The sequence below is a fragment of the Rhinolophus sinicus genome, linkage group LG01, assembly GCF_036562045.2.
Source record: "Rhinolophus sinicus isolate RSC01 linkage group LG01, ASM3656204v1, whole genome shotgun sequence".
In the NCBI taxonomy this organism is placed as follows: Eukaryota; Metazoa; Chordata; class Mammalia; order Chiroptera; family Rhinolophidae; genus Rhinolophus; species Rhinolophus sinicus.
In genome coordinates, this window is record NC_133751.1 from 37699231 (window position 1) to 37715698 (window position 16468).

At 42.7% G+C, this 16468-nt stretch overlaps 1 protein-coding gene across 8 annotated transcripts in view; it reads right to left on the reverse strand.

Annotated features, from left to right (window-relative positions):
• The window catches only part of TNIK (TRAF2 and NCK interacting kinase), a 363557-nt gene that overhangs the window by 64327 nt on the left and 282762 nt on the right, over nucleotides 1-16468 (reverse strand). For 5 of the 8 annotated variants that reach the window (XM_019735221.2, XM_074327881.1, XM_019735211.2 and 2 more), the window contains exons 13-15: nucleotides 5784-5894; nucleotides 4858-4944; nucleotides 3611-3799 (exon numbers count right to left, since the gene is read on the reverse strand). In XM_019735221.2, the coding sequence (XP_019590780.2) occupies nucleotides 3611-3799; nucleotides 4858-4944; nucleotides 5784-5894 (387 nt within the window). The remainder of the gene's footprint in view (nucleotides 1-3610; nucleotides 3800-4857; nucleotides 4945-5783; nucleotides 5895-16468) is intronic. The other 3 variants (XM_019735248.2, XM_019735239.2, XM_074327892.1) reach the window with 1 other exon arrangement.

Sequence of the window (16468 nt, forward strand, 5' to 3'; positions counted from 1 at the left end):
TAGAGAGAATACTCAGTACAAGGAGAGAGGTAATAGCTCAAAAAGATTTACAAATGATCGAGTATTTTCTTTTGCTTTTACTGCATCCAACAGACTGATAAAAAAGGTAATGGGAAATGCGATGATGACTTATGCTCCACAAAAAAAAAAAAAAAAAAAAAAAAAAGGCAACAAAAACTAAGAGGAAGAATCATTATAACAATATTACACTGTTTATGAAAAAATGTTGATTTGGAATAAAGAAGAAAAGTAAGTATATGAAGAAGTAATCAAAGAAGGAAAAACCACCCTGATGAGAAGGTACAGAGTAGTGAGAAAACAAACACTGGAACAGATCACAGAGGAGTCTGCAGTGGGTAGAATATGGCTGGTGTCTTCAAGGGCACACAGGGCAAAAAGCCCCAATACTACATCACAGTAAACCATGGCCTGGGAACAGCTGCTTGCTCCCTCCTGGTAAGGAGATTTTCAAAGTTATACCCTGGCAGAGTATGCATTTGAAAAAGAAAATGGTATCTTTTATTCTACCTCCAGGAGAGAATTTAACCCACGTTGTTTTTATCAGTTGATAAGTAAGGTACTGCTGAGCTAGTGTTACTGTCCGTATCTCAAGTCTTGAAATGTGTGCTACTGTTTGGCTACCTTCCTACTATAAGAAAAGAAATCTGTAAATAATACTCTAAAAGAAAAGTTCATACATTGCTGATGATAAACATTAAAAGATTAAGAAGATAATCATCCTCACACTCATTTTTATTCCCATTTTAAGAAGTGGGTATTAAAAATAACAAGGAATCAAACCAAGGCAGACAATTATTTGTTCTTGTCTGTACACCAGTCACTCCAATCCCAAAGTTAGCACTTGTCACTCATTTTATCATCTAAATGTTTCATCTTTCTTCTAAAATATGAACACCCACTCTAAGACTTGGGAACTGTCTCGTGAATAGATTGATCGTTAGTTGGAAGCTGGACTATGTTAGGCACACCCAGGGGATAGGACTAAGTATGAAATCCCAAAAGAATGTTCCCACATGTCTAGAAGTGCATGAAGCCCAAAGGAAAAGCACCAGCTGCTAGGGAAGCCTGAGACCTTGGAAGATGTCACCCATCAGAGGTGACCCAGACTTATGCTGGCCAGGGAACCTCAGGAGTGCTTGATGACACAGCTATGTTCTTTGCATGCTCAACTGCTATGTTTCTTTTACTACTAGGAGCCTGGCCAGGAAACACAGGGGAATTAGGAGTTCTAGAAAACTTCCTTGGTAATAACTGCAAAGTTTTGCCCCTAGGAGTGTCACAGCTTCTGAAAGCTCGGGAACTATGAACTGGTTCTGAATAGAGAGGATAGACCAAGACATTTAATGATGAGGACAAGTAGTAACTAGAAAACAATTAAGTCAAAGTGGTTCAGTTCAAGTCAGAATGTATTGGGTAAGAGGTAGAAGGAAGGAAGTGGTAACTACACCAGATTTTTTCCCCCTTTCTGGTACATTTATGCATGAGGAAGCTGCGCAGGGGGAAGGAGGAATTCTGGGATGCTTTGCAAGGAATCAATCTTCTCCAATGGGGTATGCAGGTGTCCCTGTCCTAAACTTATGCTTGGGGCTGGGAACACTGAAAGCCGGGTGGTCATGAGTTAAGGAGAAGTCGTTTAGCGATGCAGCATTTGTCAGAGGAGCAGTGGTACTTGTAGGGATGCATGAATTCATGGCCCTCTTGCCTGAGGTCCACATGAGTCTCTAAGGCCCTCCTTAATTGCAGCAATGGACAGCTGGGGATTTATCACTTTGGAGATGTTGGGAGAGGACAAACAAATGACCTTAGATCCTAACTTGGTAGGTGGGCTACATTCTTGTGAGTGAGATCACTTTTGAGATCTCTCTATGGTCTTTGAGGCCTCCTAAGGCTTCAGTTGTACTTTAAGACCAAGTCTAATAGGACAAGCTGGTCCATGTTTCTTGCATGAGTGCTGCTCAAACAGAAGTCTTGATCTGGAATCATTAATTTCTGCAGGTGCTACCGTCATTAGCTTAGTAGAGGCTAGTTTTCCAGCCTTCTGAACATCTTCCATAATCAGGAGCTGTGAGTTTGGCTTAGCTGAGGGTTTCAACTTGGCATGGCTAGACAATGGTTTAGCAGGGGAAGAAGGTGGCACATCTCTGCCAGCCAGGATGCATGTCAACTGCTGTTTAATAGCATAGTGATTCTGCTTAGCTGGAAGAACAGGTGGGTTATTAAGGAGTCAGTACTGCACCTGGGAGTAGGGTCACACATTTGAATTATTGATCTAAGAGAGAGAGAGGCAGCTGTTACAGACATAGGTAAATATCAATCATATTTACAGACTCAAAGGGAAAGTAATCAAAAACGTTCTTTACAATGAATGAATGATTTTCTCTACGGATTTAACTTTTTTCAGTTTTAAAAGAAAATGTTATTTTTGTAAAAATAGTGCATGATCACCACAAAGGATTTAAATAGTACATAAAAGTATAAAAAAATTTAAAGAAAAAACCCTGTAGTTTCTTCGTCCCATAAACAACTGTCGTTAACATTAGGGCACTATTTTAAGCATATTCTATATATATAAGATAGAATAGAAAACTAAAAAGACAGAAATATTTTTATAAAAAATAGGATCTTCTATAAGAAATCTGGTTCTGGTAATATTAACATCATAGTCTAGATAACTTGAAATAAGCTCTAGCTGTAAATACGTGAAGATACTAGAACAAAATACAAAATAATGCCAACATCCTTTCAAATGACTAGCTATACTCACAAAAAAATAAAGGAAATCACTAGATGCACAAATAATGATAGAACTGAAAACCAGGGTGTTGTGCACATGACGTGACACCGTGAGTCTCTGGAAGGGTTGTTGATCTTGGTTAGTTATTATTTTGTTTGTTTGCTTTACCCATTTGGTTATCACACACTTTTTTTTCTACCATCCAAACAGTTTTTAATGAGATTTTAAAAAATAGCTCATCACAGAGACAAGTTCCTGAAACTCCTTCCTTAATCTAGTAGGTGAGCAAATGAAGGGCCACTACTTTGGAAATGTTTACAAAACAAATACAAATGAGCGGTGACCCTGGAAATGAATACCTCAAACACAAGTCTGAGGCCAACTGTGCATTCCATCGGTACCTTAATGACCTAAATGACAAGGGGATGTTAGTGACAATGCTAATGATCAGTTTCAGGGCCCAGGTATGGACGGGAAATGATTTTACCTAGAATTCGTTAATTCCTAAATCATATTCTTCCATAGAAAAGTCACTGAAAATCCTCATGCTACAAACTCAATGGGGCTCCTATAAGGAAAATTGTTTTTCTACTCCCTGTTGTTGCTTACAAAAATCTACTGCATCAGCAGATACAAAACAAAACAAAACAAAATCCAACTATAAATGGATGAAGGTGCCTTGCTATTTCTCTACAGAAATAATGCTATGACTCTCACAAACACAAAGCATGCACGTCATGAAGAACTGTCTTCTAGCTTCACAGCACTACTTTAACTCTCCGCTGTGACTGGATGAACTCATTATAGCCAATAGCCGGGCCAACAAGGCGTGACTACACTTGCTTGCTCACTTACCTCCTTGGCCCACGCTGGTTTCTCACTAGGACTCATCCCTTCTTTGTAATGATACAGTGACTTCTTCTCCACTGGCCTCTGCTCCTGCCGCTGATGTTGAAGGGAAACCAAGTAGTCTCTCTCTTGCTTTAGCTGCCTCTGCAGTCTTTCTGCTTGTCTCTGTTCTTCCAATTGTTTGCGCTTATATTCCTGTCCAGATCAGGAAAGAGCAGCAAAAAAAGGCCACATCACCACACAGGAACCATTGGCCAGGACCAGCTAAGCATGCAATGGAGTCAAAAGTGCTGGTAAATAAAAAAAGACCTCAATACTAACAGAACCACAGGAGGATATCAGGATGTGCTGGAGAGACAAGCTACAGCCTTGGGTTAGCATCTACACAGAATGTGGCATTTAATGAAAACACTATTGCTTTAATGGCAATCCCTACAGAACACCACCCATTGCAAAGTGACTTATCACTGATGAATTACAACCAGGAAAGTGGCAATAATAACATCTGGATGGTCAGTACACAACCCCTGACCATAAGGAGCCATCCACTTCCTGATTTGCTAATTAAACCATTCAAATATATATGATTAAGTACAAAACTAAACGAGTGCAAAAGATACTGCTTTGATCGTCTTTTAACAGAACTTGGATCAACAAGAACTGTTATTAAGATTATGTTCTGGCTAAAAAATATCATAATGAAACTGGATAAAACATTCACTTAAAAAAAAACATATACCTTTGGACAGCAGTGCAATAATAATAAAAAAGTACTTCTAGTGGAAACTGCATGAGCAGGGAGCACAAAATGTTTCCAAGGTAAGGGTAAAACTAATAGTCTGCAAATGAAATATGACTGCAGAGCTGAGTGGGTTCTTATGGAAGAGGCACATTTTGCTGTGATTGTATTCCAGCATGTTGCAAATGACCTTAAAAATTACTCTGCAATAAACACAGTGGGTCTCAAAAACCGTCTGAACTGATAATAAGGCTGGAATCATGTTACAGTTTTCCAGATAGATGGACTTAATAAAGAATACACAACAAGAATATTAAATGCATTAAGACTCGGCAAACTGGGTCAGGAAATGTGTGAAGTTTCTATGAGATTTTGTGAGATCCATGAGGCTTGAAGGATCCCCTGTTTTGGACTGGCATGCTAGGAGGACAAACACACTCATGCATGTACACACCCCCCCACACACACACGATGAACACAGAGCAGTTCAGCTGGCTCTTGGCTTTCCCATTACCAGAAGTAGAGCTTGTTCATGCAGTAGCTGCTGCTGCAAGATCTCTAACTGTCTCTGCTCCTCCTCTAACTGTCGCCTGATGTACTCCTGGAGAGGTAGGCAGCAGAGAATTCAGAGGAACACAAAGAGAGAAAGAGAGAGAAAAAGAACCGGTAATTTCAAAGGTGACAAGAGCTGCCAAGTTAAGTGTGGAAGGAAGGAGGGAAAAAAAAACAACACCCAGACACCTCCTCACAAAACAGGAAAAGTATGAGCACCAAAGCAAAAGCATTTCAATGCAGTCAAAGGCACAAGCCCGCTACCTGCAACAGCTTACCCAGATGGCTCGGTGCTTTGCTATGACTCTTTGGTTTTAATAAACCCAGCTACATTTTAAAGCTTTCATTACTGGTTCCCTCTTTATGGGCTACCTGGAATTAACAATGCTATAAAGTGCAGAGGCTCCTGTGCAAGCAGCAGGGATAAAATAATTGCTGAATGCCGTTGTGCAATGTCTTTGGAACAGAACCATCCTGCAGAGTTGCCCTGTGCTGTTGAATGCGATTCTGACAAGGAGAAAGGGGCCTGCATCAATGGCTCCAAGTCATGGAGACCAGAGACTGCCTGAGTAGAAAAGCTCTCCTGAAGCAATGAAAGAGTAGCACGTGCTGCAGTGCTACCTTCAAAGGAGATACCCCAGGTTGGGAGAATCAGGAGATCAAGGTGTGTCAGACTCTGGCCTGGGCAGGAAGCAAGGCTGAATGCGTGGGCATTGCCAAGGTTGTGCTTTGACGTCTTGAATAGGTGAGAGAGAAGAGTTGCTTGAGAAAGAATAAGAACCTGCTTCAACTGTGCAGTCCTAAGAGAAGGTGACCCACGCCCCAGAGACAGCTGGTGCTGGAGTTCACAGCGGGGCCGCCTGCGGGGCTGCCTGGTCCCAGCTGTACCTGCTCATGCTCTGCACGCCTCCGCTCCTCTTCCCGGCGCATCTGCTCCTCGTAGTGCCGGCGCTGCTCCCGCTCTTGCTGCTTCCGAAGCTCCTTCTCTCGCCTCTGTTGCTGTGGGGCAACAAGCAGACAACCCTGAAGGAACCGGGCACAATGGGAAGGGTGGGCGCAGGGAAGCCAGCAGGGAAGGGTGCAGAACTGCGTATACGAGTGAGCTCTTAATGAGAGATGCCTACGTGCCTGAAGGCGCTGTCTCTCCTGCACTATTGGGGGACACACTGGCAAGGATGGGGTGACAGAGAGCAATTCAGTGTCACGCAGAAACACCCTGCTATTTACCATGCAAGTAGCCTATCTGAGTTTATGTCTCTCCTGAGAAGTTCCCATTAAGAGCTGTCTCCCAACTGCCTGACGGAGGTTTTCAAATCAGGGGTAGTTTTGTAATAAGTTACTTATTACATCTCACCAAACGGTTTATGAGATTCTATAGGTTTTAAAACACATTCACAATACTCATGTCATCCATTCTTTACGACACCACATAGGGCAAACCCTTCATAGACAAAGCAAAAACCAGAGAAGTGAAGTGACATGTTCAAGTCCATACAGTAATTAATGGCTGAGGGCTCAATAGAATTTACTGATCCCCACCCAGGCCACTACCCTTTCTGACACACCAGGCTGCCTTTCTTTATTTTCTGGACTATTCACTTTTGAGTGTCAATTTCAACTTCTTGCTCAAGACCCTTAAGCTCAGGTACCATCAGCATCTCATACAATTATAACCATGGCTCCGACAGTGGACTATGTGGTAAGCACCTTTCATGCTTTATCTTATTTAATCTTCACAAAAATCTTCTGAGGTCGATATTGTTATTATTCTCCATTTTATATGAAAAAAACCGCAGCCCAGAGAGATTACGTAACTGTTTAAGGTTATGCTCACATTCAAGGTCATGCCCACTGAGTGGTGGAGCTTGACGGCAAAGCCAAGCAGGGTGACTCCAATCTGAGCTCATCACTACAGAAGATGAAGCGGCAACAGGAGTGATAGAAAGATCGCAAATTAATCTGGCTCTTCATTATACTCTCAGGAAAGAAGAACAGCTCAGGAGCAGTCACAGGCGCTCATGTATCCCAACAAGGGATAATACTGTTCCCGGTCCCTGGAGCATTTGGAAAGTGTGGGGGAGAGTCGGAGGTTTTCTGGTTGTCCCAGTGACAGAAGGACATGCCCGCCACTTAGCATGAGGGGCCCGCAATGTGCAGCATAGTCATACATTACAAAGCACTTCCCCACGCCACATGCCATTAGCGCCCCTTTGGAGAAAAGCCACAGGCCCTTCCCTTTGTGTCAGAGCCCAGTACTGGCATTAGGATTTCTTCTTCCTCAAATACTAGGTTTGGAGGGGACATCGCAGGGGGTCCATTCCCTTGTTAACTTTCTCAACAACACTTCACTGCCTGGCTGAGGAAAAATGAGTTATTCAAAATAGAATGGATTATGACGGTATCCCACTGACAAGCTAGCTTTGCACAACCAGGGAAACGGCTTTCTAATACAAAAGCTCTGTCACAGCCCCAGCTAAACGGACCACAGACATTCCAAACACCAAAGGAGCCCAGGATGAGGAGGCCTTCCTGAGGTGGTTCCCGCCCGCAATTCCTGGGCTGCTATTGTCTTCCCATCACCTCTGAGGCTTGGGAGATCAGCTGCATTTTTTGAGACTCAAGTTGTATCACTTCCACATTATTATTTATTTGTCCATCTTAGATTGCAGGTGATGGGGAGCCACTGGGGAACTGTACGCAGTCAAATGCCACGATCAGACGTGCATTTTCAAGAGGTCTCCCCACTGCCACAGGAGGGGGCAAGACTAGAAGCTGGAACATTGTGCGAGGCCATTCTATGGATCTGGGCAGAAAATGACAGGGCAGTGATGGGTGAAACAAAGGCTGTGGGGAAGTCCATGTTCACAACTGCCGCTGAGGACGGCGACGCAGCCCAACGTTAAAAAAGACGAAAACCTACCCAGGTTTCCAGTTGTTCTACCAGGACTAGAGTAGGCACCAACTTAAGAGGAGAAATTAGAATTTGGCAAGAATAAAACAGGCAGCGTGGTGACTATGGGGTGTGTGAGGGTGAGTGATGTTCCCGGCTGAGGAATGAGGCAGATGGTACCACAGAGGAGGAAAAGCGGGTTTAGGAAAGGGAGCGAGGAGTATGTTGGGGGATAGACAGGAGTCAAGTTCTAGACATGCGATGATTTGTTTTACAGAAAAATAATAAAGGACGATATGAGTTGAAAACATCATGGGAACTGACTGAATAATTTGGACTGCAGACCCAACACAGAGATATTTCCAACACTCAACCAAAGCACATCAATGCCAGCATAGAGAATACAATAATTATGTGTACAGATCTGGCTCCTGGCAGGAAATAGGCCTAATTTAGCTAACATTTCAAGTTTTTCACTCCGACCATTGCTCTCTTTCTTGAGGGGGAAAAAAAAAAATCAAGCTTTTGGAAGATTTAGCGGATTTTTATGTGAAGGATTTGTGCGTTTTCAACCTCTTTGCCAGGAATCGATACTACTTTATAAATCACATGCCACTCAGGTCCCCATGCAAGGTGTACACAGTAGTGATTGCAATTCAAGATGGTCTGGGCTTCCCAAGTACTCTAGTTTCTGAGAAAGACACTCAAAAGTGACTAATAATTAATACTGATCTCACTCAGATCAGCTGCTGCTAACTCATGGAGGCATCTGCCAGAGCTCTGGTTCCTGTGGCGAGCCTGGAAAAATAAATCACTTCCCCAACCTTCTGAAGGCACCTTGCCAATTTCCAGCTGCTGCATCTCAGTGTTAATGCCTTTCCGGGAAAAATGTTTGCTCTCCCTCCTCCTGGGCGTCAGGCTGTTTGATGGGACATACGAAAACATGTCAGAAAGGGACCAAGTCCGGGGCCTCAAGCAGACACCTTTATAAAGCTTTAAGACTCTTGCTAGAAGTAGCAGTTTGAGGCTTGTGTTTGATCCTGGGGGATGCCCAGCCGCTCACTTGGGGCCTGGAACCTGGCAGGTGCACAGAAAACTTTATTGAACTGAACCAGGTAAAAATCTGGGGCAAAAGAAGACAACAGAGCATTCTCTTGTATTTCCTGGGTGGTATTTTCCTTCCTATCAGTACTTATAGTTCACATCACACTACCTCAGATTATGGTTCTCTGTCTGTCTTACCTACTCTGTACTCTAGGTTGAAAGCTATTTGTGGGCAGGGTCTCCATTCCACTTTAGTTTTTATCTCCCACTGTATCCAATATAGCGCCTGATACCATTGACATTTATTGCATTGAATACTGTAGACTGGGTAGCAAGAGAAGAGGAGAAAGACGTGCAGAGCCTCAGACCACCCCATTCACCTTTCTATGCCCTTCCAGGCCAGAATATTCTTTTATGCTGAGTACAGACAAGGCCTAAGAATGTTTTCCTAAACAGAGACCATCTACAATTGGCATTAGCATGGTATCTATTTGCCATCTTAGAGAAAGGCTGTAAAATAAAATAAGGGACTAAAGACTCTAAGTTGAAAGTGGAAAATAGGAAAATCATTTCTAAATTTCATTAAAATTATGCATAAAGATGTTAGTAGTTCTGTTTTCAAGAAAGAACAGCTTAAACCAACTACTCAAAAACTCTTGGCAGATGCCCCACCTAGATTGAACTGCCCAGAAGTATATTTTTTATACAAATCTTCTTGGATGCATCTCTAAAAGTTGTATCACTTAAAATTCGATATTCAGCGGGTTCTTACAAGTTTCTTAGTTGTTTTTTTTTTTTTTTTAATTTTTCTCCTGGTTGAGGGATGATTGATAATACCCACTCTGAAAATTTTCCAGGCTAAAATCATTCTGGCCTTACTCTGTGGAGTAGGACACGGGGCTCTCGTCCCCTTTGTCTTCTGCTGGTGTTCCCAAAGAATGATTCTTTTTTTAGAACAGTTTGATCCTCTCCGTGGGTGTTCCCTCAGGCCACATCCAGGCAGAGGTTGTGTGGCTGCACTTTCAAGTCTATGAACTTGTTCATTTTAATGAGGAAAATAATCCTGCGCCCTGCTCAGGGTACCCTCAAATGCATTTATCTCAAATTGACTATGTAGAATTTCAGTTCTTTCAATTCTTGTAAGGGAATATCACCTTAACTCTTAAACATTCAATTCTTATTACAGTTATAAGAAAGAACTCTCATGGGCGTTCATGACAAAGGCTGTGGAATTGAGCGTTCTCTCCTTTTGTTTCTTTAAATGTTCTTTTTAGATTAAGTTCAACCAGCACAGAGGTGTGAATTGCACAGGGTGCTCTGGCTCTTATAGAAGTGACTCTGATGAACTCCTAGGCCATAGATTGGGTTTTACAATGTTATCAGAACCACTGAGTAAAACTAATCACTGTGTTTATGGCAGGAACATCACCTCAGACATTATTCACAGCATCACTCCCCACCACAAGGCAAGTGTAGAGGTTTTCAATTATCTCAGAAAGCTCGCCTGAGTAACACGTTTATTTTTACCTGATGGACAATGTGAATCTCGAATCCTTTGGGTTTCCCTCTTCTCTTAGCTGCTCGGACTCTTGGAGTCAGACTGGTGCCCTCCCACCTCCACCCCTGCACCGGGACGCAGGCATTCTGGGAACTGACCCTGCCCTCACGTCCTCTTGTTTTTCTCTTCTATTTTACAGTCCCTTCTACTTTATTTTCTCATTTATTTTTCGTTGCTGTCTTAATCTTTGTAAGCTACCGTAACTCCTCTTTTCGGAATGAAGAAAAGTCATATACAAACAAACAAATGAAAAACAAATCTTGGCCCGCCATATCTTTTGAAACCTCAAAATCTCCCTTGGAAAGATCAAAATGAAGATAAAGAAGAAATTGTAGACTTGTGATTTGGTTCTTTGTTGATGAAGACGTCTGTTTACATCACCTGAGCATGTGGTTAGAGTTGTTTTCACGGCAGTGGGGATCAATCTGCTCTGATCCTGCGATGCTCTCTCACTGGCTGGTTAAAGCGAGCTGCATAGCACACACAGAGCTGGCTGGGACCTACAGGGAAACGTAACACGATCTCCTTCCTAATCGTAAAGACTGTACCATGGACCAGAACCCACATTAAGGATTCCGTAAGGATAAGGATCTTTTGGAAAAACGTACAGGGTTGTAGTCTCTATGTATGTTTTTTTTTTTTCTTTTTTAACCTAAAATAGTACTTCACCATAGATTATTTTAAATAGAGCCTCACAATTGCTGTATGAGATAAACGGGGTAAATGTCATTCCTAAATTTTCTTTTTATAGACTCTCAGGATGGCCACATGATAAGTTAGGGGAAAATCATGGAATGAATACAAATCATCATATTGGGCACTGTCTCTGAATATCAGGTATTTGCTGGACTGGGTGATTCACATGCTTCAGCTCTTAATCCCACAATGTGACTACAGAGTTTATTATTATTATTCCCATTGTATAGATAAGCAAATTGAGGCTCTGAGAAGTGAAGTAAATTGTTCTATGTCACGTATCTGGAAAATGGTAGAGTGTGGAATCAAGCCCAGGTCGGTCTGACTCCACAGTTTCCACACTATGCCCTACTACCGCCCGCCTCTAGTATCTGGGAGAATATTCTGTCAGTTGGCGATGTGGTGGGAAGTACATTGGAGATGTAGTGGGAAGTACAGTGAGAGTGTGGGGAGGAACCAATAAAAAGATACCACATCTCTCCTGTCACCATCAGCACTTCCTTCAATATCCTTAAGAAATGTCAGATAAGATACTTGGCTGCTTTTTTTTCTTTTGGTAGATTTGGGGAAAACAAGGCTAGATGCCGTTGTGTAAGGTTTTGGGGTCCTCGGTCTATCTTTTACATACATCATGTTTTCCGTTATACAGACTCAGAGGTAACACCCACATTTGAGAATTAATATCCCACAGCTGCAATGTGACATGTTACCGGGGACAGGAGTAGCTTAGGCAGGCAAATAGCTTGGAGGAAAAAATACTGGAGCAGAAATAGTAAGACTAGATTCTAGTCCTGCTCTTCCACCAACACAAATACCGCAGACCACACAGTCTCAATACACATTTGTTTCACGAATGAGTGAATGTTGTATGACCTTGAACAAGTCACCTTAACCCAAATTTCAACGAGGGGGCAGATTAGGTGATTTCACAGGTCTGTTCATTCCAGAGTCTAAGCAAGGATGTGCTGCATTGCAAAACAAAAACTGCTAACAATTCAGAGTAAGAAGTGAAAACGGAGCAGGATTCCAGTGTTCTCTTAGAGAGTTCCACTTGCATTTCATCCCAGCCATCTCCTGGAAGTACTGAGAGGGGACCCCACTGACTGTGGAGGACTCGAGTCAGCCTCCAGCGGACCACAAACAGCTGGTGCAGGATCAAGTCGGGCTCCTTGGGAAGTACCTCAAACCATCCCCTCAACTCAGGGGCTCTCCATTAAAGACACTCAATATGAAAGGACCCAGTACGGTCTTTTCAGTCAACCGCAGAGCACACATGCCCCTCACTTACATAGGACGGTTCTGTATCAGTTTTGCAGGAGCTGTGCTTGTGCCCAGAAGGGTTTAAGCTTCTGGGCATTCCATCTGCCCATTTGAACATTTGCTCAAGTTTCAGTTTTGGAAAGACCACTGCAAACCAACCTCAGCAGGGCAAGGGCATGATTCCGTATAACTAAAACTTGGATTCCAAACTTTTGTTTAACTGGAAGGACATTAGAGGAATGGTGCAGCAGTCTGACACCTCTGAATTCAATATACAAAAAAGTCATCAGAATAAGAAAAAAGAATAATAATCATTAATACTGAGAACACACACTTATGTAGCACCTCCTCTGATGCCAGGCACTGTCCTGATGAGTCGTATTAACTCCTTCAATCCTTGCCACAATCCTTTTAGGCACAAACTACTATCATCCTCCCCTTTTGACAGATAAGGAAACAGACACATACAGGCCAATAGCCTGCCCAAGTTCACTCAGGTCCAAGTGCAAAACCAGGACTATGCTCTGTGTCAGGCTCTTGCCATGCTATCTTTGGATTCGGCAAGAAGATGGTTGAGACATTTATGTACACTAAGTGAAAGATGCTGTCTTATGCTTTTTCAAGTGGCCATTTCCCCCTCTTTCTAGCTTTACTTTGTTACCTACCTTTTATTCACAGAAACAATAATCAGAGAACCACTGAGGAAGCCAGACAGACCGCATACTTTTCTTTTTATGCTTACTTTACTATTAAAGATAAAAAATCCACCCTACCCATTCAGAGCTTTCCTGGAAATTAACTGCTGAAACTCTTCGTTCGAGTGCCCAGGCCAACTTTGGAAGAATGGGCAGCTCCACAGATGAGCTCTGAGTCCGTGTGTGCCAACCTGGTCATTGTGCATGTAAACACACTGAGTGGCGAGGAGGCTTCGTGAAGAATTCTGGGCCCGCATCTTCTCCAGATGCTCGTCAGTGTATTATTCACAATCTCCTTATTATCTCTGAGCCACAACAATTTCTCTACGGAGAATGGCTACCTGCATTTTCCTGGGTCTCAGACAGGGGAGCAAGAATGGCCTCCCAACATTTTGGGGGCTGATGTTGAAGGCATTTTAATTTTCTTTGACATAACTTATATGAATGCAGCAATTCACAAGCACTTGAATCCACAATGGAACAAGTTGCTTAAAAATAGAGTATGCTGCCTCAAGCCTCTAAAGGTAGAGGCAGAGATTATATGTTAAATGGACTAAATGACTCTGTTTGGGGAATATTATCCAAGGGATTCTGCTTTGAGAGAAGAAGTGTATTAAATCACTTTTGAGATCCCTTACATTCCCTGACCTCTATGATTCTATAAAATTAGTCACTGAAGAAAATAAGAGTGAAATGAAAGAAATTCGATTTAAATGTCATGTGAAATAATACTTTCTGTGAAACTATTTTGTTGTCATAGCTCTGTGGTTAGGAACCATTACGAATGATAATTGTGAAAACACAAGAAATTCAGACTTGAGGTAATAAAAAGAGGTTCCCTGAAGATCCTAGAGAGTGGAAGGCAGGTCTATAACACCCGTTCCATGCTGTCACTGAAAAGCCCTGCCATCCACCTACAGTCAGCAATGTCTAATCTGGTTTTTTCCCTAGTATGAAATGCGATAAGTATAACATACTAGCATGTCCTTCCCATTCCTTGAAAGTGTAGGAAGGGGTCTGGGCAAAAGGATTTCAAGTATCAGTAGCATTTTAAGAGTCAGTATAGGAATTTCAGCCCAACTTCCTCATCTTGGCAGGAAATCCCACCCCTCTGAGGATCCAGAAGCCTACGCAGAGAAAGGTAGGCCTCTTGCAGCACAGCCGGTGCGTTAGAACAAGGAGTCCTTCCGGATCCACTGAGAAGCAAGGTGCCATCAATCCATGCGTTCCACGTGGCCTCCTGAGGCACAGGCATGATACATACACTCATGCAACTGCAGGCCGTTGTCAGAGACCTGTGGGCAGGCCCTGCACGGGACAATGAGCATCCAGTTTGGCCCCCAGCTGCTTCATAATTTCTGTTCTGCTACTGGAATGACAAAGCAAAACCCCAGCTGGAAAGTAAGCGTTCAGTCTTCATGCTGATGCTAACGACATCCAGGAATAAAGGGCTGGTCTGCCCCCCACCAGCGACCACCGCTCGCAGCACACATTAGGATGCCTACAGTTAATGATGAAGTAAATTAAAGGCCATTTCTCAGCAGTGCTGATACATTAACACTCCAGGCCCTGAAAGGGGAGGGTTGTTCTTGCTCATGGTGCTTTCTTCTGCTGAGGGCCTGGGAGCGTGGTCTAGTGGGTGAGAATGCAGCACCGGGGCAGCCACACTGATTGTCCTGCGTCTCCTACCTCTGCCCTTTGAGCCTGCTGAAGCTGCATTCAACATTGAACCCTCACCCTAAAAAGAGATAACATTTTAGGAACAAGGCAGACAACGGGAAATAAAGATTTTTCGCTTCTTGTGCAACTCTCCTGAACTTACTCACATACTTACTTGGTACGAGGTACTGTTCTAAGTGCTTTGTATATACTAACTCATTTACTCCTTGAAACTATCACTATCCCATTTTATAAATGGGCAAACTGAGGCAGAGAGGTCATGTCTTACCCAAGATCACAAAGGCAGTAAATAGTAAAGCCGGGTTCAACCCCAAGCAGCCTCTTACCGTTCCCTGGACTACCTGGCTTCTTCCTTCTGGATGAAGAGATCTTCCTAATGTACTGTGTCCCTGATGCCCAGAAACTACTATTCAGGCATCACAAGGTCTCTGTCTTCTGATAGGTTTTGTTTAGGTCTTGGTGGGAGATGAGACGTGATGCAGCTACTTGGTAGCAATGATGGGATCATAATAATTATACAGCACTGAAAATGACAGCGAGAAATACTGATAAGAGAATCCATTGAAAAGCAGAGTTCTCCAGGAGAAGGTCCGCTGAGGCTTGGCTAGGGAGAGGAGACATTCTAGGTGGCCGTTGATCCTTCTAAACGAGGTGTATTTGGAAGGAGGACGAATGGGCTGCCTCCTTGTGCCAGCAAGGCCACGACTGCTGACTAAGTTAACAGCAGACGGATTTACTAGCAAGACACAGGAAGAGGGGTGCTCTCAGAAAAGAGCCCTCAAAAAGGGATGGGAACGTCCAGCTTTTATAGTAAACAGCGAAGGTACATTAGAGAATTAAGGCAGGCAGGCAATGGGCACTGCTATCTAAATAGAAAACCCTTAAAACAAACAAACAAACAAACAAACAAACAAACAAACAAACAAACACTAACAACTTTGAAATCATCTGCTCCAAAATAACAATAAAATATTCATCCAACAATGTCAGTCCATTCCTGGGTCAGGCATGATGCCAAGCTTTCTGTATACGAGTGTATGATTCCATTTACTTCTCACAACAATCCTGCAAAGTAAACAGTATCTTAATTGTGCCTATAAGGAAGCTGAGGTTCAGAGAGGGTAAGTGATCTGCCTACGGCCACAGAGCTAGAATTACAGCAGGGTCTCCACAATTCAAAGCTGGTGCACGTTGCCTCCACACTAATCTGCTATCCTGCGATTCAAAAACTATTGACATTTTTTCTTTTAATGACACAACTGAGTTCCTATTAGTATTATAACAACTATTCTTCCCAAGGCATAAATAAAAGCTTACTTGTTGGTACATTTTATTTTAATCTATTCAAGAGGGTTTTACTGCTGCACATAAAAGAATTTAAACTTTTGGAAACGATACCTCTGACTTCAGCTGAAGGCACCCACTCCAATAATAATGACAACTAATATTTACTGAGTGTGTTCTAAGGATCGGTGCTATTCTCAGGCTTTCTATGAATCAATTCACTTAGTCTTCACATGAGTCCCAGAGGTTAAATGCTACTTGTATTTCTAGTTTTACAAGTGAGGAAACTGAGGCACTAAAAAATTAAAGAACTTACATCTATTAAAGAAGATAGCTGTCGGCCAAAATACTACTCTCAACAGAATTTCCCCAAATGGTCTGTTGCCCATGAGATTTTTTTTTAGAGCTTTACTGTGTTGTCCTACATACTGAGTTTTAGAGAGATATGCAGCTTCCTCCTGCCCCT